At 38.2% G+C, this 23516-nt stretch overlaps 2 protein-coding genes across 9 annotated transcripts in view; one reads left to right on the top strand and one right to left on the bottom strand.

Annotated features, from left to right (window-relative positions):
- Positions 1–3263, top strand: part of SLC15A2 (solute carrier family 15 member 2) — a 56270-nt gene extending 53007 nt beyond the window's left edge. For 4 of the 6 annotated variants that reach the window (XM_060198283.1, XM_016194044.2, XM_007536527.3 and 1 more), the window contains 3 exons: positions 965–1111; positions 2398–2502; positions 2919–3263. In XM_060198283.1, coding sequence (XP_060054266.1) covers positions 965–1111; positions 2398–2502; positions 2919–3095 — 429 coding nt within the window. In that variant the 3' untranslated portion in view covers positions 3096–3263. The remainder of the gene's footprint in view (positions 1–964; positions 1112–2397; positions 2503–2918) is intronic. The other 2 variants (XM_060198285.1, XM_060198284.1) reach the window with 1 other exon arrangement.
- A 13949-nt stretch (positions 3264–17212) lies between these two features.
- Positions 17213–23516, bottom strand: part of ILDR1 (immunoglobulin like domain containing receptor 1) — a 46755-nt gene continuing 40451 nt past the window's right edge. The window contains exon 8 of one of the 3 annotated variants that reach the window (XM_060198276.1): positions 17213–17499. In XM_060198276.1, coding sequence (XP_060054259.1) covers positions 17458–17499 — 42 coding nt within the window. In that variant the 3' untranslated portion in view covers positions 17213–17457. Of the gene's footprint in view, positions 17500–18679; positions 18800–23516 lie in introns of those variants that run through there. The other 2 variants (XM_060198277.1, XM_016194045.2) reach the window with 2 other exon arrangements.

Below are 23516 nucleotides of genomic sequence, written 5' to 3'. Positions count from 1 at the left end.
TCATAGTAGGTTTGAAATGGTATCTCACTGGCGTCTTGATTTATTTTCCTGACAGTTAAAAATCTTAAATAAATAAAAATATCAATGACCAATGCATATAATTCAAAACGTCAGGAGTATTTGATATAGATATTAATTTTTAAAATATTTTAGTTACTAGTGAGAGATGTAGTAGGAGAGAAAGAATGAGAACCAGAGCATCAACCTCATACAAGTATTGTCAGGGTTTGAACTTAGAATCTCATGCTTAATAGTCAACTTTATCCACTGTGCCATCTCCCATGCCACTGTATATTATAAACTAGTCAACACTGCACTAAAAATAAACAAAAAAAACTACATCACCAAATCTTCAATGTAAGGGTGACCAGAAAATAATTCATTCTAATGAAAATAATTCTAGTAAAAAAAAATTTAATGGAAAATGCTAAAAGCAATTTAATAGAAAAATATACGAGGAACTAAATTTTTATTTATTAAGAATGTGCTTTCTGAAAACTGTATTACGTTGGTTTAGTTTAGATGACATTTCATATTTGAAATGTTAGTCAGGCAGCCTGTAAAGTGAAGGAGTAAAGTTCAGTCTAGACTTTGATCCCTGGCACTGCATATATTAGAGTGACTCTCTCTCTCTGTCAAATGAGCAAATAATTATTAATATTAAAAATGTTGGCCAGGATCAAAATACCCAATAGGTCAAAATGATAGAAATATAAATCACAGCATCAAAATATTCTGCCATTCAAGGAGTCTGTCAACAATGGTATCTGGTTGACAGAAGCCAGGCAGCTGAGTTCAGTGTTAATTTTATAATGAATTTCAAAAACTTAAATTGTGTAGAAATTATTCAGCTTGTCGAGGTAACAAAAGAATGAAAATACAAAGAGGGAAGTAGATGTAGGATATGAGAAGGTTATAGTTTAGCTCTTTGCTAAAAAATCCATTTCTTTTTTCCCATACTCAGAACACTGGTCAGGGTCCCCAGGCATGGAAGATGGAAGACATTCTAGCCAACAAAATGTCCATTCTGTGGCAGCTACCACAATATGCCCTGGTTACAGCTGCAGAAGTCATGTTCTCTGTCACAGGACTTGAGTTTTCATATTCTCAGGTAGGATTTTGCAAGTGGAAAGTAGAGAGAGAGGTATACTCATAGGATGGGATATTTAAATCCTGGCACTATGTTCAGTATGTATGTAACTGTAAATAAGAGCACCATATCTTTTGGCCTTAAATCCCTTACCTATGACACTGAACAGAGAATTATCTTGATACCTAAGATCATGATGTTGCAGTATAGAAGCTTATACTATTTGGGATCTAGGAAAGGATGCTTACAGATAAAAGTAAGAGTCATAGATTCAAACTGCCCATGTTCAAAGTTTGCTTGTACAACCTACTGTGTAACATCAAGCAAGCAAATTATCATCTTTCTAGTGCTATTTTTTATGTATAAAGTAAGAATAGAACTTATCTGTTAGGTTGTAATGGAGATTATATGATTAATGAATGAGAACATTCAGTTGAAATCTCCACCGTTATTGTCATCTCCTTAACTTAGTCCCATAGCTAACTTAGTGAGGAATTTTTATTTTTATTTATTTATTTTTTTAATAATTTATTTCTTTATTGGAGAATTAATGTTTTACATTCAACAGTAAATACAATAGTTTGTACATGCATAACATTCCCCAGTTTCCCATTTAACAATACAACCCCCACTATGTCATTTATCATCCTTCATGGACCTGTATTCTCCCCACCCTCCCACCCACCCCAGAGTCTTTTACTTTGGTGCAATACGCCAATTCCATTTCAGGTTCTACTTGTGTTTTCTTTTCTGATCTTGTTTTTCAACTTCTGCCTGAGAGTGAGATCATCCCATATTCAGCCTTCTGTTTCTGGCTTATTTCACTTAACATGATTTTTTCAAGGTCCATCCAAGATCGGCTGAAAACGGTGAAGTCACCATTTTTTACAGCTGAGTAGTATTCCATTGTGTATAGATACCACAACTTGCTCAGCCACTCATCTGTTGTTGGACACCTGGGTTGCTTCCAGGTTTTGGCTATTACAAATTGTGCTGCCAAGAACATATGTGTACACAGATCTTTTTGGATAGATGTGTTGGGTTCCTTAGGATATATCCCCAGGAGAGGAATTGCAGGGTCATAGGGTAAGTCCATTTCTAGCCTTCTGAGAGTTCTCCAGACTGTTCTCCACAGAGGTTGGACCAATTTACATTCCTACCAGCAGTGTAGGAGAGTTCCTTTGACCCCACACCCTTAGTGAGGAAATTTGAACTTAGATGTTTTTGTGGGAGTTTTCTGAGTGAATGCATAGGGCATGAGGGTATTGTAGTGGGATTACTTACTCACAGATTTATATCTTCTCTAGGCACCAATGAGCATGAAATCTGTACTCCAAGCAGCATGGTTGTTGACAGTTGCATTTGGGAACATCATTGTGCTTATTGTGGCACAGTTCAGTGGCCTGGTTCAGGTATGAGATTGGGTGAAACAAGAGCTTGTATCCACTTTAGGTTTCCTCTTCAACTTCCTCCATTGCTCTGCCTTCTTCACTTCCACTCAGCACTGTGACATTTATTTGACTGGTTAGATATAAAGACCTTGGGAACATTGTAGCTATTTCTGTGCTTTGTTTTTTTCTTTACCTTATAATCTGGTTGTAGTGAGAAAAAAAAAGATATGCAGTTTTAAAAATAAAATAGTTATAGGTACATGATAATAATGACCACTATGAATTATGAGATTAGTGAATCTGATCTGCTTCTTGCAAATCTCTGCCTGAGTCAGTGACTCTGCTTAGTCCTCCTCAGGCTTTATCCTATGAAGAGCACTTAACCTCAGTTTTTCTATATTGCTCTCTTTATTTATTTTCTTTATTTCTTCCAACAGTGGGCTGAATTTGTTTTGTTTTCCTGCCTCCTGCTGGTGGTCTGCCTGATCTTCTCTATCATGGGCTACTACTATGTTCCTCTAAAGCCAGAGAATATTCAGGAAACTTCAGATAAACATATTCCTCATGTCCATGGGAATATGATCAACCTGGAGACCAAGAAAACAAAGCTGTAATGATTTCCTGAACCCTGCCCAGAATACCTGGCTCTGGTATTGGCCATCACTTGTCTTCAAGCATTTTGTCTTCCCAGTTGGACTGTGGAGAGAGGTAGTACCATATCTGAGTTGATCTCTACTTTTCCACGTTAGTGAGGCAGCTCTAGGATTAGGTTATTAAGCAAGGCACTTCTTCTTCTAGCGTTTGCCAAGCAAGGCACTGAGATTCTGTGTCTTCTGAGAACTGAGAACTCTTATGTCTCCCTGTGAACTCAGTAAACCTTTATAGTATTCCTGAAATTGGCTTGGTGTCTTTCCAAGTGGTCATGAAAAACACAAGTGCAAAATATAGACTAAGTTCTGTGGCTGTGAAAGGTTAATGTGGGCATTTCTTTATCTGCTGTTTAGAATGGACGATAACACCTTATGAGGTGTCAATTTATGAGTAAATTAAGAAATAACACAGAAAGGATAATCCCATTATTCAAAGAATCTCAAGAATTGATATGTCTGGTGTGATCTGATACAGGTACCAACCAACATACATGTTTAACAAAACCTCAGTAAGTTTTTCAACACCAATGGTAGGAGACAGAATATCTTATTAATATACAAAAGAGATAATCCTATTAATTACAGTATTTTTCTTTCCTCCCCTCCCCACCCCTCTCACCCCTCTTCTCTCCTTTTCTTTCCTCTCCTCTTTTCTTTTTTTATGCCAGAACATTGCTCAGCTCTGGCTTATGGTGGTACAGAGGATTGAACCTGGGACTCCAGAACCTCAGGCATGAGAGTCTCTTTGCATAACCACTATTTTATCTCCCCCACCCAATTTTTCTTTCTAATAACCCAAACACCACTCTTCTTAGTACTGTAAGGACTTTAGAAGCTGAATTGAACATATGAAACATTGGTAAAAATAGTTTCAGAAAACAGAACATGTACAGAATGTTAATTCCTGATGAGGCATTTTTCTATGATGTATATTATTCTTGGGAACTAAAGTGTTTTAGCCTTAGTTTATACTCTCCATTGAACAGTTCTATAGATGTTAATGACAATTTTCCAGCTATACTTTTTTTAATGTTGTCAGGCAATTTTTGTATTATGTCTTATTGTACCAAATACACAATGACAATATTATTGTAAACTTAACTTCTTTTTTATTACTTCCTTCATACTCAAGGTAATGGCTCTGATTTGAATTTTTTTCTTTAACTTTTTCTGTAATTAAAAAATATCATTTCTCCACAAATGTGGTCTCAGTTTATTTTTTTTAAGTTAAATTAACGCTCCATATTTGAGTTTCAAATTTCAGCCTTCAATAGAAGGGTATAGTTCCATGTAAGGATTCTACCAAAATTCCAGACTTATAAGGAAGAGTTAGCAGAATATGAGGGTTGTATTATTTGTTTGTTTATTGATGAAAAAGCTGGCAATATTATCTTGCATACAATGAATGAATCTGTGGAAGCACATAGCAACATCATTACAATATATTGCTAGGAGGAAAAGTTCAGAACCACTATACTAGAGAACTTCATTTCTATTGTATTGTAACAAGTGAAGAAAATTGAGTCATTTCCCCCAGCATTATAATATTTAATGTTAATAACCAAAGTTTAAAACTATTGAAGTGACAGCAATTTCATCTACATTTTTCATGTATCTTTATGTGAACCTGACTTTATTCCTTCAGAGGACAATTTGATGATTTTCATCAAATTTCATGAAATGTTGTTTCAAGAGATGTTAACATTTCTCTGTGAATAAAATTTTTATGGACAAACACATTTTGAAAATGAAGTATATAATAATGTCTTCTTAATATTTTCCCATTGAAGATTCTGAAAAATCTTGCATCGATGACACTAGGCATTTTGTCTAAGCTAACATGCTAAGTATTCGGCATAAGACTAGTTGAGAAAAATCTATGATAGGCAGTTCTTCCTTACATTCAACTAAAAGCTTCTTCTCTGAGACATCATACTGAGTCCTTTGCACTAGCATGAAAAAGTATACATTCCCTTTTGGTGCGGCTGACTCTAACTATATGGGGAGAAATTTCATGTCACCTCAACCACCAATTATCGAACTAAAGATCCTTGATTCCTCTAATTGTTCTCCACAGGACATAGTTACCACTCTGTTTTTCTTCTGAAAAATATCCTTTGTTTGAAATGCAGCAGTGGATAAAAATTATTCTTAATATATGATACTTCAAGTTAAATACAACATTCCAGAAGTGGTCTAACTGGAAGAGCAAGGCCTTGCTTTTCTTCAAACAATATGCTTTTGTTAATGTAGTTATAAGTAGCTGAAATCCACCTCCCCCCTTTTTTTGAGCAATTGCTTAACCAAATACATTTGAATCCTACTATATGTCATTCAGCAAGTTAGATGTTAGAAAAAAAAATGAATAATTTATTATGCCTGTATACAAAATTAATTTATCTTGATTGATTTTCAAGATGTGAGAGGGTGCTAAGACTGTGAAGATGCAATGATATATTGAGGAAAAGCAAGTATGACAGGACTGGAATAAGTAAAGTGGAAAGGTATAAAAGTAATATACTTTGATGCCATTCTAAGTGAGATGTGAAACAGTTGGAGGTCTAGAACATAGGAATGACAACCTAATTCATTATTTAAGATCTCTAGACTAGTGAGTGGAGTATTGTCAATAGGCAGGAAAAAAGAGAAGAAGTCAAATGAGGAGGTTTTCTTTTATTTTTTTTGCCTCCAGGATTATTACTGGGGCTTGCTGCTGGCAATATGTTTCCAACTGCTCCTGGTGGCCATTGTGGGACTATGTGATAGCTTGGTAGAGCGTAGGGGAGCTCTCCCATCCTTGGATGGAGGTCTGGATAGACACCCCACTTGTAAGTCTCTCTCGTCATAGAGATGAGCCAAGAGGGAAAAAGTCTCCCAGACTAAGCTTGCCTTGTTAGTCTCTCAGGCCCACAGAGACCTCAATACTTCTTTCCATTAACTGCAGGCCACATGGCCGCCTACTTTAAGATTCACTTACTCAAAGATCACAGAGGAGAACACACCTTGTCACACACTCCTAACACTGCCCTGTCGTATGCTTTACATTGGTTTGTTCTAGCCCTCCCCCGCCAAGAGAATTGGATCAGTCCAGTTAATTTTGCGGCCCGCTTGGCCCCGCCCAAGGAACCCCGAGAGAGGGTTCCTGAGTCCGAGAGTTCCTGAGTTCCAGAGTTGAAGAGTTCCTGAGTTCGAGAGTAAGAGAGAGTGCTTGTGCCGCCGCAAAGAGACAGCAGAGTTCTGTTTGGTGATTAGTTGGTCTTAGTTTATAAATCGTTGTTCCTGAATAAAGAAATACAGCTTCCCTGCCCAGCCATTGTCTCCGCGTCTCTGTTACCCGCCCGTGAAGCTAGCCCGGCCAGCTGGAGCCGTCCGAATTTTAACAACACTGCCCTTTGATGTCCTCAATTTGCATCAAACCTTGCTTATCTTCTCTCTATCTTGCCTTAACTGGTTCAATCCCTCTCCTCCCCTCAAACGCCTTTGGGTAATTAAATGCCTGCATCAGGAGACTAATTATCTTGACCTTTATGTATCTGCATCAATTCTTGTCATACCATCCCCCTACCATAGGGGCAAGCTGACCTTTAAGAAACCTGTAATTTCTGATGTATTTGAATAATGTTCCTTGTTTGGTTTTCTATTTAAACCTTTGCCTCCCTGCTAATAAATGAGACCTGAGACCTGAGATCTGAGCACGCTGCAGGTCTCCCCGGTGTCTTTACTTCGTGTCATCCCTTGCGTGAATGAGAAAGAACCGGTCCATTACCTTTCTCCTGGAGATCACCCCGCCAAAGACCCCGCCAGACCACGTTTTTTTTTTTTTTTTTTTTTTTTTTTTTTGGATAGGACAGAGAAATTGAGAGGGGAGGGAAGATAAAGAGGGAGAGACAAAGACACTGCAGACCTGCTTTACCACTTATGAAGCAATACCAACCCAGTCCCTGGGAGATTTTTAAAATATTTATTTATTCCCTTTTGTTGCCTTTGTTGTTTTATTGTTGTAGTTATTATTGTTGTTATAGATGTCATAAATGTTGGATAGAACAGAGAGAAATGGAGAGAGGAGGGGAAGGCAGAGAGGAGGAAAAAAAGACAGACACCTGCAGACCTGCTTCATTGCCTGTGAATCGACTCCCCTGCAGGTGGGGAGCCAGGGCTCAAACCGGGATCCTTGTGTGGTCCTTGTGCTTTGTGCCATGTGCACTTAACTTGCTTCACTACAGCCTGACTCCTGGGAGATTTTTTAAATAGTTCAGGCAGAGAATAATTGCTACTTGGACAAGATGGTAACAGTTGAAGGGGTAGAAATGGTTTAACCAGGAATTCACTTTAAAGTCGGACTGATATGACTTAAGTGTTGTTGGTACATATGATTTGAAAGAAAGAAAAATGTCTAATTTTGCATTCTATATTTTAAAGCTGTGTTGTGGGTATATGCAAATTCAAAGTTTAAATATAAATTATGGTCAATTGTCTTATCCCTTTTTTTTAATGGGGTTCTGTTCTTGCATGACAAATTCACCATTCTTGGTGGTCATTTTCCGTTTTTCTTTTTTCCTGGATTTTATCTATTTATTTTGTTGTTGTACAGAGAGAAATTGAGAAAGGAGGGGAAGATAGAGAGGGAGAGAGAAAGAGAGACACTTTCAGATCTGCCTGAGGCTTCTCCCTTGCAGGTGAGAAGTGAGGGCTTGAACTTGGATCCTTGTTAACTTAACTTTGCGTGCTTAACTGGGTGCACTGCCACATAGTCAGTCCTCTATGTTGAATTTTTTAAAGAAAATTATTATATTTCTTTTCAGCATACTATTGTAAATCCCTTTTCTTTATAATTTACTGCATCTAATATTAATATAACCAATTTTCTTTTGGTTAATATTTGCATGGGGTATTTTACTCATTTTTCTACTCTTATCTTTTTTTGGTTTGTTTTAGATGTGCTTCGTATAGGTACCCTATACATTTTTTTCATAGTCTGTTTTTCAATTGAAATGTTTAGTATTTTCCTCCCTTTTAAGTTGTTTTTTAGTATAACTTTTAAGAGGAATGTATTTCCAGTTTTCATTAGTCCGAACTAGTTATTTTAAAAACAAAGATTTATTTATTGTGCAAAAGAGAAATACTAAAAGAGAAATAAAGGCCAAAGTGTCACCCCAGAATATGTGGTGCTAGCTATTGAATTTGGCCTCATGCATAAAGTCTGGTGCTCTACTGCTGAGTCATCTCCCTGGCCTCTCTTGTTTTTTAAAGATTTACTTATAAAGAAAAAGAGAGAGACAGAGGAGCCAAACCCTATATGTTTTTGGCATAAGGTTTGCTGGGGTCTTAAGCCTGTGAACTCCAAGTCCTCAAGTATACAAATTTGTGCTCTCAACAGACAGAATTATCTTCTCAGCCTTACTCTCCTGTTTTTGAAAAATATTTTTGCAGTGTGTGTTTTGAGGGTCCATATTTCTTTGACATCTTATTTTCTGGCTTTTATCACTCCATTAAAGTGTCAGCATTTTAAACATTAATTTTTTTCTTTGACCCTTGTTAATTTGAATAATGGCATGCAGCATACATTCAGGCTGGGCCATAGCATATAAAGCCACTCACTTGTTGTCTGCATTGTTTTTTTTTTTTTTTTTTTTTATTTAAGAAAGGATTAATTAACAAAACCATAGGGTAGGAGGGGTACAACTCCACACAATTCCCACCACCCAATCTCCATATCCCACCCCCTCCCCCGATAGCTTTCCCATTCTCTATCCCTCTGGGAGCATGGACCCAGGGTCATTGAGGGTTGCAGAAGGTAGAAGGTCTGGCTTCTGTAATTGCTTCCTCGCTGAACATGGGCGTTGACTGGTCGGTCCATACTCCCAGTCTGCCTCTCTCTTTCCCTAGTAGGATAGGTCTCTGGGGAAGCTGAGCTCCAGGACACATTGGTGGGGTCTTCAATCCAGGGAAATCTGGCCGGCATCCTGAAGACACCTGGAACCTGGTGACTGAAAAGAGAGTTAACATACAAAGCCAAACAAATTGTTGAGCAATCATGGACCCAAAGCTTGGAAAAGTGGAGAGGAAGTATTAGGGAGGTACTCACTGCAGACTCTAGTATACTTCTGCTTTCTTACTTTGGTGCCATACTCCAAACTCAGTCAATTTCTGCTTTGCGTTTCTACTTCTTTTTTTTTTTTTTTTTACATCTGCATTGTTTTTGATGTTTTCTGAGACAGGACAATTGTATAGATCAATATTTTCCCAAACAGTGATTTAAAAATACCTCAGAATGATCCTGGGTTCATATTCCCAGAGGGATAAAGAATAGGGAAGCTTCCAATGGAAGGGATGGAACTCTGGTGGTGAGAATTGTATGGAATTGTACTCTTCTTACTCTACAGTCTTGTCAATCATTATTAAATCAGTAAAAAAAAAAAAAGTTATTTCAACTAAACTGCATAGAAAAAGGAATTCTGATTGTAACAGGGTGGGAGAAAATCTTTATGTGTCATACATCGGACCAAGGGCTAATAACCAAAATAATCTAAGAATTTACCAAATTCAACAATAAAAGAACAAACTTATTATGGGGGGTAAGACATGGATGGAATCATCTCTAAATAAGAGATCCAAAGGGTCAACAGACATCAAAAAAATGTTCAAAGTCACTGGTAATCAGGGAAATGTAAAACTTGAATCAGGATCCTTGTGTTTTGCGCCATGTGCACTTAGCCTACTGTGCTACCGCCTGACTCCCTCTCCTAGACTTCTATCAAGGGGAGATGAGAGGTTGTGCCTATGTATTAAAGACTATACTTTAAACTATTAACTTTCCCCACCCAAAAAATCTATAGAGAAGGTTCACAGGAGACGGTACCTGTCCAGTCTCAGATAATTAATGCTTTCTGTTTTAATTGTGCACATTTCTATACCATAATTCAGTAGACAAAATTATTGAGGTTATTATGACCAACAATATTTAATTTATTTTGTTTGAATGAGAGAGAGAGAAAGACCACAGCTCTATCTTATGGTGGTCCAGGAGATTGAAGCTGTCACTTTGGAACCTCAGGCTTGATGATCAATAATATTGATGATGACTTTTTAGGCTCTCTGACATGGAGTTTAATTTTAGTTGCTTAAAAATAAGTAGTATGTGGAGTTGGGCGGTAGTGCAGCAGGTTAAGCGCACGTGGTGCCAAGCGCAAGGACCGGCTTAAGGTTCTTTCTCTCCTCCTATCTCTCTCATGAATAAATAAATTTAAAAAATTTTAAAAATGTATTTATGTATAAAAAAAAAAGAATGGGAGTTACTCTGCCCTAATCCAACTTTCTAGCCCTTTTCTCTACTGTGACACCATCTTCTCAGACACTATATATAATTTCTTTTTTTTTTCTTTATTTAAGAAAGGGGACATTAACAAAACTGTAGGATAGGAGGGGTACAACTCCACACAATTCCCATGGTCCATGATTGTTCAACAATTTGTTTGGTTTTGTATATGATTTCTTTATTAGGGGATTAATGGTTTATAGTGAAGAGTAAAATACAGTAGTTTGTACATGTGTAACATTTCTCAGTTTTCCACATAACAAACAGTTCAACCTCCTCTAGGTCCTCCTCTGCCATCATGTTTCAGGACCTGAACCTTCCCCCCAACCTCAGGGTCTTTTACTTTGGTACAGTACACCAAACCTAGTCCAAGTTCTGCTTTGTGTTTTCTTATTTTTCAGCTCCTTTATTACTATTATTATTATTAGTGATTTAATAATGATCAAGAAGATTATGGGATAAGAGGGAGCACAATTCACAGAATTCCCAGCACTAGAGTGCCATATCCCATCCCCTCTATTAGAAGTTTCCTGATTTGTTTGTTTGTTTGTTTGTTTTTTACTAAAGCACTGCTCAGCTCTGGCTTATGGTGTTGCAAAGGACTGAACCTGGGACTTTGGAGCTTCAGGCAGCAGAATCTCTTTGCATAATCATTATACTATATAACCCCTGCCCAAAGCTTCCCTATTCTTTATTCTTCTGGGAGTTTAGACTGAAGATCTCTATGGGGTGTAGAAGTTGGGAGGTCTGACTTCAGTAATTGCTTCTCTGCTGGACATGGGCATTGACCGGTCAATTCATACCCCTAGCCTGTCTACCTTTCCCTAGTGGGGTAGGGCTCTGGGGATCAGACAATATTTTTGTTCAACTCCATGTTAGCTATCAAACTCAAGCTATGATAGTCATGGGCCCCTTGGAACATGATGAGAATGGACTTCCCAGCTTCTTTCCACCCTAAGATTTCTATTCTCATCTGCTCTACTCCTACTTTTTGGTTCCTGTTCATTAATCATTTTGTCCTGCTTTATATCTTTCCACCTTTCAGCCACCAAGTTGCAAATACTATCATGATTCCATCCTGACTTCCCTGGGTAGATGATTTCACCCATGTATCTTGGAACCTCACCGCTTCAGAGTCCTGCCCCACCAGAGAAAGACAAAAGCAGACTGGGGGTTTGTGGGGAAATTGTGAGGAGTCTCACAAAGCACCCTGCATTCCTGATACTATGGCTTATCTACATAATCATTGTTTTGCCTGAAAGATCCCCACCCATTCCATTCCTTTGATCTATCTTCTATCTACCCTGGAGACCCTAGTCCAAGTTTTATTTTGTGTTTCCCCTTTATGTCCTTGTGTAAGTTTTGCCTCTGAGTGAAATCATTGAGTATTCATCCTTCACTTTTTGGCTTATATCACTTTACACGATTCCTTCAGGCTCCACCCAAAATCAGGGCAGTTTGGAGAGTATAAGGACATACATTAATAAATATGCTGACACAAGAGGCTTAAATTTCAACCATTCTGAGTAGCATGGTTGTCACAAGTTATTAGGGTCCAATGATTAATTTGTTATGCATCCTTGACTAGAGTGCACACTGAAAGATGAATCTGGGACATTTTGATAAAAAGTCTACAATTCTAAAATTTCCTGGATTAGGATATTGAATTTCATGATAAGAAATATTCAATTATTCAGGCAGAAAAAAGTAAATCTTTAATCAGTTTTTAAACTTCGGTGTGCACGAGAAACACTTGGATGGTTTGTTAAAACAGTTTACTAGATTCTAAATCTCAAGTCCCTAGTTCATTAAACTGTGAAACAGGGACTGAGAATTTACATTTGAACAGATTTCCAGGCAATATCCAGGGATCTTTCATTTAACAACCATTGATATGTTGACAAGAGGGGAAAATTCCCACAGACTGCCCACAGTCTTTTCCAATATGCTATGCAGTGTCAAAAGACAAAAGAGCAATTACTACAATGTTCTAAAGAAAAATTCTACCCAAATGTGGTTGAAATTTTGGGGCCACTAACAGTTCAAAAACATAAACAAGCTCAATGAAGATTGCCTTTATGAGTACTGTTGCAAAAACTGTGCAACAATGGAATCTAAATAAAAAAAGGTTCGTAAAGATAGAGAACTCAGGAATGGAGAAGTACATAGAAAAGTGAAATTTTGACTAATCATGATACTAATATTATAAAGAAGGTAATAAATATATTCTGATAAGACAGTACTTAACTATATGGAAACAGAAAATGTGTCTTGTTTGTATGGTTTTATAAAATTTATAAACCAAAAATTGAGCCTCCTTTTAAGAAAGACATCAACTTTCCACTAGGGTATACTGATAAAAAGTAATAGCAGGTTCTATCAGTATACTTTTAAAAATCCAGACACTTGGTGTCTTGCTCCAAGGCAAATGACTCTGGGAAGAGGGGGAGTTCAAGTCCTGGAACATGATGGCAGAGGACCTCTTGGGAGTTATATTGCTATGTCTAAAACTGAGAAATGTTATGCTTGTACAAACTATTATATTTACTGTCAACTGTAAAACATTAATCCCCCAATAAAGAAAGAAAAGAAAAATTCAGACACTATATTGGATATATATATTTAACCAGAGCACTGCTTAGCTATGGCTTACATTGGTGTGGGGGACTGAACCTGGGACCTTGTAGCCTCAGGCATGAGAGTCTGTTTTCATAACCACTACACTGTCTACCCCTGCCTGGAAATAACTTTTTTTCTGAAAGTATGATCTAAAAGGTACAGTGTATTTATGATCTGGATGTTTAAAAAGAAGTTCTAGTTATACTAAGTCAGGTTCAGATGAGGCCATCAGAACTACAAAATTTTATGACTAACCCCCCCCTCCCCTTTTTTTTGCCACTCCCAGGTTACTTCTGCAGATCAGTACCAGCATGGACATTTATCTCTCCTTTTTTATTTTTTTCATATATATATATATTTTTTTTGTTTTTTTGTTTTTGACAGAGACAGAAAATGAGAGGGAAGGAAGGATAGAGGAGGAAGAGAGACAGTTACAGTACTTCTTTCATTGCTCCTGAAGCTCTCTCTCTCTTCTCCAGGTGGGGACTGGGGGCTTGAATAGGCATCCTTGTGCAGATAATGTATGTGCTCTACTGGGTGTTTTACCATCTGGCCCCATGGTCTTTTTGTGTTTGTTTTTTTAGCAGAGCACTGATCAGCTCTGGTTTATGGTGTTGCAGGGGATTGAATCTGAGACTTTGGAGCCTCAGGCTTGAAAGTCTTTTTGCATAACCATTATGTTATCTACCCCTGCCCCACCCATGGTCTATTTTATCTACAGTTTTCCTGTTGTATTTCCATGCTATTCAAGGTAAATGAATTAAGACTCTCATTCTGTCAAACTGTCTAATGATTCAAGTGAAATGTGAATCTTTTTATTTGATAGGAGTTATGAAATATGTTTGAGATAATGAAAAGGAATTCAAAGGCCTGATTAGTTCATGTGCTGATGTATCTGAACTCAACATGAACTCTGCAAACTCTGTCATCCATGAAACTACTGCAAGGCACAGGAGACAGAACAGTTTTGCATAGTGAGCATAGCCATCTAAATCCTTTCATTCCATTTATAAAGGTTGGAGAAAAACTCTTCAGTACAAGTTATATCTTCTTTATGTTTTCTAAGGTAAATATAACTGGAAACTGTTTACTTTGACAACAAAACTAAGTTGAGAAGTAAAGAGCAGAGATAATAAAGGAAATATGAGCATTGCTAGCTTTCTTGTCTTTATACCAGGAAGTCCATTTGAAACCTGAGATTTTTAAGCACAAGAATCCAACTGCTCAATATTTTCCTTTTCATAATCTATTAGAGTTCTTTTCAAAAACAAGTCTCTTGTAATGAAAGATTGAAGTTTAATAATTGCCCTAGTTTCATTTCCTTTTCTCTGTCATTTGTTAAAGTAGGAAAAATGTTAATTAGAAGTAGAAATCATATTAATTCATTCTAAAAAGACATCTATCACTCACTATGCAGAAAAATACATAGTTGTTTAGATAATATAGAAAATCTGTGATACTTAATGATTTTTTTCCTAAGGTGTAGTAGATAGATGTTATAGAATGTATAGCAAGATATAATTAATGATAAATTTGCAAAAAATGCAAACCCCACAATATAATTTTAGAATATTTTCATTGCTCAAAAACAAAACAAACAACAACAAAAAAACTTTGTCCATTTGTAGTCATGTCCTATTCTCATCCTATCAGACAACCACTAAACTTTTTTCTATCTCTATAGATTATCTTTTCCTGGATAAGCATGTAAGTATAATCATATTATATGTGACTTTTTGCATCTGGCTTCTTTTGCTTAACAAAATGTTTTTGAAGTTTATGCTATGGTAGGTATCAGTAATTTGTCTTTTTATTAGTGGATAGAATTTCATTGCATGGCTATGCTATGTATTGTTCATCCATTAAAAAATTATAGAAGCTGGATTTTCTTTCTATTTATATATTCTATTTTACAGGAATTTACTCTATCTAACATACAAATCTTCACCTGCTTTTGTGGTCTATGATGCCAATGGTGATTTCATTTTTAGAAGCTGTGTGACATTTTTTTAGACTTCTTGATGTAACTGGTGCTGTTGAGATTCTCACTCGTCTTTGCTGGGGCTACTTGAGGGCATGGGAAAAATTTCCTCTGCCTGTGTTGCCAGATTATTTCCTGGTGAGGGAAAATATAGTAAAATCCTTCTATTGGAAGCCTCAGTTTCCCAGAATTTTCTGGACTTGGGGAAAGAGTCTCAGTTCAGTGGAGATTAAGTAACTTAAAAGGCCATGCTGCAAGTTACAGTTGTGCTAGCAGTGACTGGTTCTTTTTTCCTGGTTCTATCAGTCAGTGTCTTTGGGCAGAGGAGGAGTGTCTCTAGTAATCTGGAGCCAAGGGACTTCCCCAGCTGGGCCACCTGCTTTATTTGAGTCTTCTTGGTTCCTCCCACCTATTTCAGTATCTATTTATGGAAGAATCTCTCTTAGCAGAGAAGAAAAATGCTCCTTGGCCTCATATTTTTGGCAGGGTTCGTGGTTGGTCTCCTTGCCTGAGGTTATCAGAAAGACTCTTGAGACTAGATCCAAGAGGAAGAATAAACTACTGGGTTGTCTTATGTTGCTAGGTGGGGAGGTGGAGAAATCTGGCTCCATGTGGCTACTTTTTGTTGCCTGGGGGATGCAAGATGTCTCTCTGTGCTCCCAAAACTTCTCTCCTTCTTCTTAGTATCCTTTGAAGTTTTCCTATGTTTCTTGTGCTGTTTCCAGAATTTACAAAATAGAGCTCAACTGAGAGGGGAAAGAATTCATGTCATCTTATGCAAACCAGGAATCACTCAGATTAATTTTGTTTTTGTCACTCATTGAATTTTTCCTATTATGTTAATTTAGACCCAGTTGCATTACAAATATAAAAAATTCGAATGAAATCTTTGCCCAGTGCAGGCATTTAATCTGTTTTCTCCAACAAGCAATTATGGTATATCATTGATGGCATTGGGAATACAAAGGATTAGACTTGAGTTTATGGTTATACAAATAAAGCCACTACTGAGGAACTCATGAATACCTCCTTTCAGACGATCTTTCTTTTTACAATATGTTCTGGAAGGGGCTTTATATCAAGCAAAAATAGATTGCTAAAACCACCAGAGAAGGTGGAGAAAGTAAGAAGGCATGAAAGATTCTGTGAGAACTGTTTAGCATCTTAGTTTCAGGAATATCAGCACTTATCTTGGTGTTTCTGCTTGGGAAAGCTCAACTCTGCAAGACTGACGGGTGCAAGGGCAAAGGCAACTACTCAGGTTGACCTGACTCCTACCAGAGCTTTAGTGTAAAAAGTTTAATCCAGGGAGTCGGGCGGTAGTGCAGCAGGTTAAGCACAGGTGGCGCAAAGCACAAGGACCGGAGGAAGGATGGAAGGATCCCGGTTTGAGCCCCTGGCTCCCCACCTGCAGGGGAGTCCCTTCACAGGCGGTGAAGCAGGTCTGCAGGTGTCTGTCTTTCACTCCCCCTCTCTGTCTTCCCCTCCTCTCTCCATTTCTCTCTGTCCTATCCAACAACGATGACATCAATAATAACTACAACAATAAAACAACAAGGACAACAAAAGGGAATAAATAAATAAAGTTTAATCCAACCAAATAAATCAAATCAGATAGGCCAGTGCGATTTCTGTCATTCTTGTTTATTTATTTACAAGTTGTATTGTCCCTAAAAACAAATAAAGTGATTTTAATGGATACATATTATATAAAAATAAATTAGATGTAGGGAAAAATAAACGAGAGAAAAAAGGGACAGGGATAAGGCTGGTGCAAAGCTGCATGCCTGTGATTTTTCTATACTTGAAATGCATTGCCCATGAAAGATTACAGTGATGAAGTACTTTCTATGCACCTCTGAGTAGGCTTTCGGGAGTCTTTAGGATCAGCAAGCATGAGGACAACTAAGTGGATTAACATGTAGGGGCTCTCCATATATGTGACAGCAGGAGACAAGGCTCCATGGAAATTTTCCTATAATAATCCACTTATTTCCTACTTCTGAAACATATTTTATTTCTTCCTAAAGATCCCTAAGTTCTCCTTTTTGTGGATGGCTATGTTTCTGGGCACTAAACTTAGTTAAAGACTCAGGCTACTAAGTTCCCAAGGGCTCATATCCAAGTTGGGTTCATTATAAGGCAGAGACTATCTAAATATATAAGGCAGAGACTATCTAAATATATAAAGAGTGTAAACTAAGTCTGAAACAGTAGTCATTGTTTCCTCAAAATCTTGTTTAGAATATTCTTCATATTTGGTTCTCAGAATTTTAGCCCAAATGGGCAGTTACAGACTTGCTATGTCTCATCCAAGTCAACTGGAAAGTCCCTTCCAAGTCAGCTGGAAACCTAGATGATGTTGATGACATGTAGGAGGTAAGAAGTAGCCACACAGGTATGTCCAGTGGCTAAATGACCACACTCCTGCCACTATGGGAGCTGTCTTTCTCCTGAGGAACAGAAAAAACACAAACTGGGAATGGTGTTTATGTACACTCCTAGCAAAATGTAGACATATAAATCAGTAGTTAATTAATATGAGAGGGGGAAATCAATTGTATGTCTCAAAGGTTCTCAAAAGACAAACTGAATCTTTTAAATAGATAGGCAACGTATTTGATATGCGGACTCTCTCAAAAGCCTAGACCAAGTAGATTAGAAGCTTCCAATAGCACAGCTATATACAAGATACTGGGTACTGTACAGCAAACCATAACAAAGGGACTTTTCAAAGTTAACCCAATTAACAAATAATGTGATGATAATATTAACTATTGATTGTCTTTTTGAAGCCTAAGACAGCAGGAACCTCACATCTTCACTATAGAGCCCCTACTTCCCCCAGTCCTGGCACCCATGGATAGGGCTCACTTTCCCGTATGCTTCTCCCAATCCATACCAAATAATATTGCATCCGTCGATCACAACCTAACCAAAGCAACGATTGCCATCTCAACATGCTTCACCTCAGAGTGTATCCAGAGACTTCACGTGTGGAATGACAACCCTTCAGCTTCATTACTCGGGTGAGACCTTTCCTTTTATAGTACACTCTAATTTCATCTCAGGTAGTTCACTTTCTAACAAAGTCCCATAACCTAGACATACACCAGTTTCTGTGAGAGAGAGCGTATGCGCACACGTATCCATAAACTACTGCAAAATATATACCTGAAAGCAGGATTACACTAGAGTTTGCAGTGAGTACCTCCCCAACACTTCCTCTCCACTATTCCAATCTTGGGATCCATGTTTGCTCAACAAATTGTTTGGCTTTGTATGTTAACTCTCTTTTCAATCACCAGGTTCCAGATGCCACCAGGATGCTGGCTAGGCTTCCCTGGATTGAAGACCCCACCAATGTGTCCTGGAGCTCAGCTTCCCCAGAGACACACCTTACTAGGGAAAGAGAGAGGCAGACTGGGAGTATGGACCGACCAGTCAACGCCCATGTTCAGCGGGGAAGCAATTACAGAAGCCAGACCCTCTACCTTCTGCAACCCTCAACGACCCTGGGTCCATGCTCCCAGAGGGCTAGAGAATGGGAAGGCTATCATGGGAGAGGGTGGGTTATGGGGATTGGGTGGTGGGAATTGTGTGGAGTTGTACCCCTCCTACCTTATGCTTTTGTTCACTAATCCTTTCTTAAATTAAAAATTTAAATAAAAAAAAAAAAAAAAGAAGTAGCCACACAGGTATGTCCAGTGGCTAAATGACCACACTCCTGCCACTATGGGAGCTGTCTTTCTCCTGAGGAACAGAAAAAACACAAACATCCAGTCAGTTGGGATTTATGATCTATGCATATAGCACATAGGAGCTCCTACTTCTGGTGCAAATCTTAGGTAAGTGGTGCCAACTGGGAGAGCACATGTGAGCCTGAAAAGTATTTATTGATTCTTTATGAAGCCAGTCTCTCCCTTAGGACTTAAGTTTCTCTTCTTTCTTGACTTTCTAGAACCACCCTCCAATACTTTCAGTTAATTTGTCAGTATTTCTTAAAATTTTCGTTTTGCTAATTTTTAACAAGAAAAAACAAAAGATACCCATTCCACTAATCAATTATCTCTCTGCCATCTGTTCATCAAAGTATGGCTTTGTTCTGCTTTTCTTACTTATCACTGAGCCATCCCTTTTCAGTTCTTTCTAAAAAGTTTTGCTTCCTACCTTAGCATTATTCTGAAGTTAATTTTAAAAGATCATTAATGTCTATCTAGCCAAACTCAGCTTTTCTTCAGATATTATTCCACTTAGTATTTTGGACCTCAACTTGAAAGTGAGGTCAAGCATTATGATTTATATTTTCCATGCTTCTTCTCTCACTGTGTATTGTAGGGGAACATTTAATTTACGTTTTCAATATCTCCAGCCATAATCTATGACTATGATCATTCATGTCTGATTTGTAGTGGCAAATAAGGTATGAGTCCCAAAATATTCTTTTTTCTTTCTTTTTTTTTTTTTTAAGACAGAACACTCCTCAGCTCTGGCTTGTGGTGGTGCTAGGGATTGAATCTACACCCTCCAAGTGTCAGGCATGAAAGTCTTTTGTGAAAGAGTAATAGCAACCAAAAGATCACATTGGGAGAGAGGGGAAAAAAAAAAGACAAAATCAATTAAAAACAAAAAACCAAAAAAATACCTGGTATCTCACAGAACAGCCTACATAGTCTGAGGATCAGGTGGGTACCAACAGACTCATGGAAAGTGGTGGACAGAACTTTGTGGAGCAGAAGTAGCTAGACTCCGGAGCTACAGTTACAGCTGGTGGAATCATCTTGAGTTGTAGACACTGAGCGCCTGGCAGCAGCATCACAGAAAATACATAATAGTGTGGTCAGAGACCACAGCGCAGTCTGAAAAAGGCAGGCACAGCAAGACCCTGAGCCTGGGACAACAACTAAGTACAGGAGTGGGAAAAGAAGCCTAAGAAACTATATTGAGAAGCTAGGCACCAGTGTACCTGGTTCAGCGCACATATTACAAGGACCCAGGTTCAAGCCCTAGTCCCCACCTGCAGGGTGAAAGCTTCGTGAGTGGTGAAGCAGTGCTGCAAGTGTCTGTATCTCTGTATCCCATTCTATCTCCCCATCTCAATTTCTTTTTATCTCTATCCAATAACAAGTAAAAATATTAAAATTTTTATTTAAAAAATTAAGAAAAAAAGAAACTATATTGGATCACCCACCATCCACTGAGGTTTACCCCAACTGAACCTAAGTGAACAGGGAAGATGCTCCTCCCCTGCCACACCACCACAAAAACAACCACACTGCCACCTGCCAGTTGAACAGCAGAAGCCATACCCAACAAAAATATGGAAAAAAACTGCAAATATTCATCTCCATATGGATTATGAAAACATTTCTGAATGTGATTTCAGAATGCTAATTCAGGACCACAACTATAACATACAAACTCTTATTAAGGAATCTCAAGACCTATTCACCAAAGAATTAAGAATTTCACAAAGAGAGAGCTTTGAGAAGGAATACAGGAGCTAAATTACAGGAGTCTTGACAGCATGAGAGGTCTTGTATCCAGAATTAATCAATTTGAGGACAGAATAGCCAAACTATAAGACAAAACTGCCACACTCTAGGAGAGCAAAGCAGTTGAAGAAGAAAAGTTTAAAAAAAAATGGAGCAATCCTCTGTGAGTCAGAGGACTCCATCAGAAGGAGAATTTGAAAGTTTCAGAGGTTTCTGATGATGAAGAGGAGCAGAGAGCATATTCAGAGAAATTATTGCAGAAAATTTCCCACATGTAGATAATGGCCAAAAACTAGATATAGTAGAAGCTGAAAGAAAGCCCAAATCTACTGAGCCCTAACCAAACAACCCCAAGAAATATCATAGTAACACTGTCCAAAAGTAAGGACAAGGAAGAAATATTGCAAGCTGCAAAGGAAAGGAAGAAGTTGACATACAGAGGCAGACCATCAAGCTATCACTAGGTTTATTAACACAAACCTGAGAAGCAAGAAGGGAATAGAATGACATTTTTACAATATTAAAAGATAATAATTATCAGCCACGTGTACTGCCAAATTATCCTTCAAGTATGAAGGAGAAACCAAAAGCTTCCCAAACATGCAGGAGCTGAAGGAATTCACCATCAACCCTGTCTTGCAAGAACTATTGAAAAGAGTACTACAAGAAAAGTAGTAAAGGAATTAATATTAATGGAAACTCAAAAAAAAAAAAAAAAAGCAACAAAAGGACCAACCATATAGGAGAAGGGAGGGCAGAAAGGACAAAGTGATAAGACCAATGTAAGTAAACCAAGGCCAATCATCAAAGGCCTAAACAACAGAACAGAAACTCTTACATCTCAATCTTTGCCTCACCTTTGCTGGAAACAGAAGGAAAATTATTGGGTGGGGATAGGTCAAGAAAGAAGGATGAATACGGGTAACTCAACAAGTGGAACTTGGCAGACAGAATTAGGCAGGGGAGACCATGGGATGAAACTTGGACTGGGGGAATGGTACAAAGCAAGGGACTCTGGGAAGGAAAAGGAACAGGGAGTCTGGGGGAAGTGGGGGTTCGAAGCTCCTGATTGGAGTTGGGGATAAAAGTGTGCAGCAAACATCTGTTATGCAGAATGGGGAAGACATATACATGTGTAAACAGATGTACTATAATTCATTAATACTCCCCCATAACTTTTTTAAAAAAAGAAAGTATTTTTCATAGTCACATTTTATTTTCTCAACTCAAAAACATACTATTTAAAACATCATATATGTGTGTATATTTATGTTGGTTAAAAATTGTCTGTGTGGTTGGGGGTATGGATCAAATTGCCAATGCCCATGCCCAGTGGAGAAGTAATTAGAGAAGCCAGAACTTCTACCTCCTGCACCCCAGAAAGAATTTTGGTCCATAAAAATGTTATGGGAGATGACTAGGGGGCTCTGAACCCCTATTCCAGGACTCAGAGAAAGAAGAGGAAAAAAGGAATGATGTTTAGAAGTAGTAATAGGTTTAGCTTAGAAAGGAAGAGAAGGTAAGATCATAGAAAAAAAAAGGGGGCCAAAACATGTAGACAAATAGATAGTTATAGAAATAATATGCAATCCATATCTGTGATCTTGGGAGAACTACTGTAGTTTCCAATAGAGGGAATTCTTCTTCTAGCGTTTGCCCTTCTTCCGTAGCCATTCAACAGCGTCAGGTTGAGCCTGATGTAAAGTTTCGAGACCTCCTTTGAATCTGGAGAGGTGGCAGTCATTGACTATGTGGGTCATAGTCTGTCTGTAGCTGCAGGGGCAGTTCGGGTCGTCTCTGTCTCCCCAGCGATGGAACATAGCAGCGCACCGGCCATGGCCTGTTCGATAGCGATTGAGGAGGGCCCAATCATAACGTGCTAGGTCAAAGCCGGGTTGACGCTTGCAGGGGTCTGTGATGAGGTGTTTGTTCTTTACCTCAGCTGACTGCCAACTCTGTTTCCAAGAGTCTGGAACAGAGAAGTTCAGTGTAGGCGTAGGGGACCAGATTGGGTGACGAGACGTCAAGCGTTGGACAGGGTGGGCGAAGATATCCGTGTATATTGGCAGGTCCGGTCGAGCGTAGACGTGGGAAATGAACTTAGATGATGCCGCATCCCGACGAATATCTGGCGGGGTGATGTTGCTAAGAACTGGCAGCCATGGAACCGGGGTGGAACGGATGGTTCCAGAAATTATCCTCATGGAGGAGTGTAATTTGGAATTGACCAAGTGGACATGGGGGCTACAGAACCATACTGGGGCACAGTATTCTGCAGAGGGAATGCTGTGGAGTAATACCCTTGTTATCTTATAACTTTGTAAATCAATATTAAATCACTAATAAAAAATTGTGTTCATATTATCAAGTGACTTTAGGGGATATTGTTTCTAGCCAAAATTATGTAGGATGAATGCTCTCTAACACAAAGGAAAACAACTTCTCTGGGACATGCTGAAGAAAAACCTATACATTATCAAGGAACAGATATTTCATTGAAAATAGATTATACTGTCAAAATTATTTTTTATTAAATCAGAGTCAAGAAAAAAGCAAAAATGCTGGGATTTTTCTTCCTTGTTTGGAAAAAAGACTGCGATAGCCTTTCTTTTGTGTTTAAACAGATGTGTAGAGACTGGACCAAATACCTTTAGAATCAAAAAGTGCCTTGGAGTATCAAAGGTTGGGGAAAAATCTGGAGGAGATAAGGGCACAGGGGCCATTCAGTCTGAAGCTACTGGAGTTTAGATCTTTTGCTATTATATTTCTGAAGTTCCAAACTAAAAAAAATTATTAATTTGATGAAAGAGATGAAATCCTCATTTGGGTACATAGGGGTACTAGGCAGTGAACTGGAACCTAATGCATACAGGTCACAACCTACCCACTGAATTACTTCCCTGTAGCTGCTGAGGTTGTATCCTATGGTGGAAAGAAAAGACCACCAGGTATTAAAGGAGATTTTGCCTAGAGTG

The sequence above is a fragment of the Erinaceus europaeus genome, chromosome 9, assembly GCF_950295315.1.
Source record: "Erinaceus europaeus chromosome 9, mEriEur2.1, whole genome shotgun sequence".
In the NCBI taxonomy this organism is placed as follows: domain Eukaryota; kingdom Metazoa; phylum Chordata; class Mammalia; order Eulipotyphla; family Erinaceidae; genus Erinaceus; species Erinaceus europaeus.
Note: the sequence above shows the minus strand (reverse complement) of the source record. Positions and strands in the feature narration are given on the sequence as shown.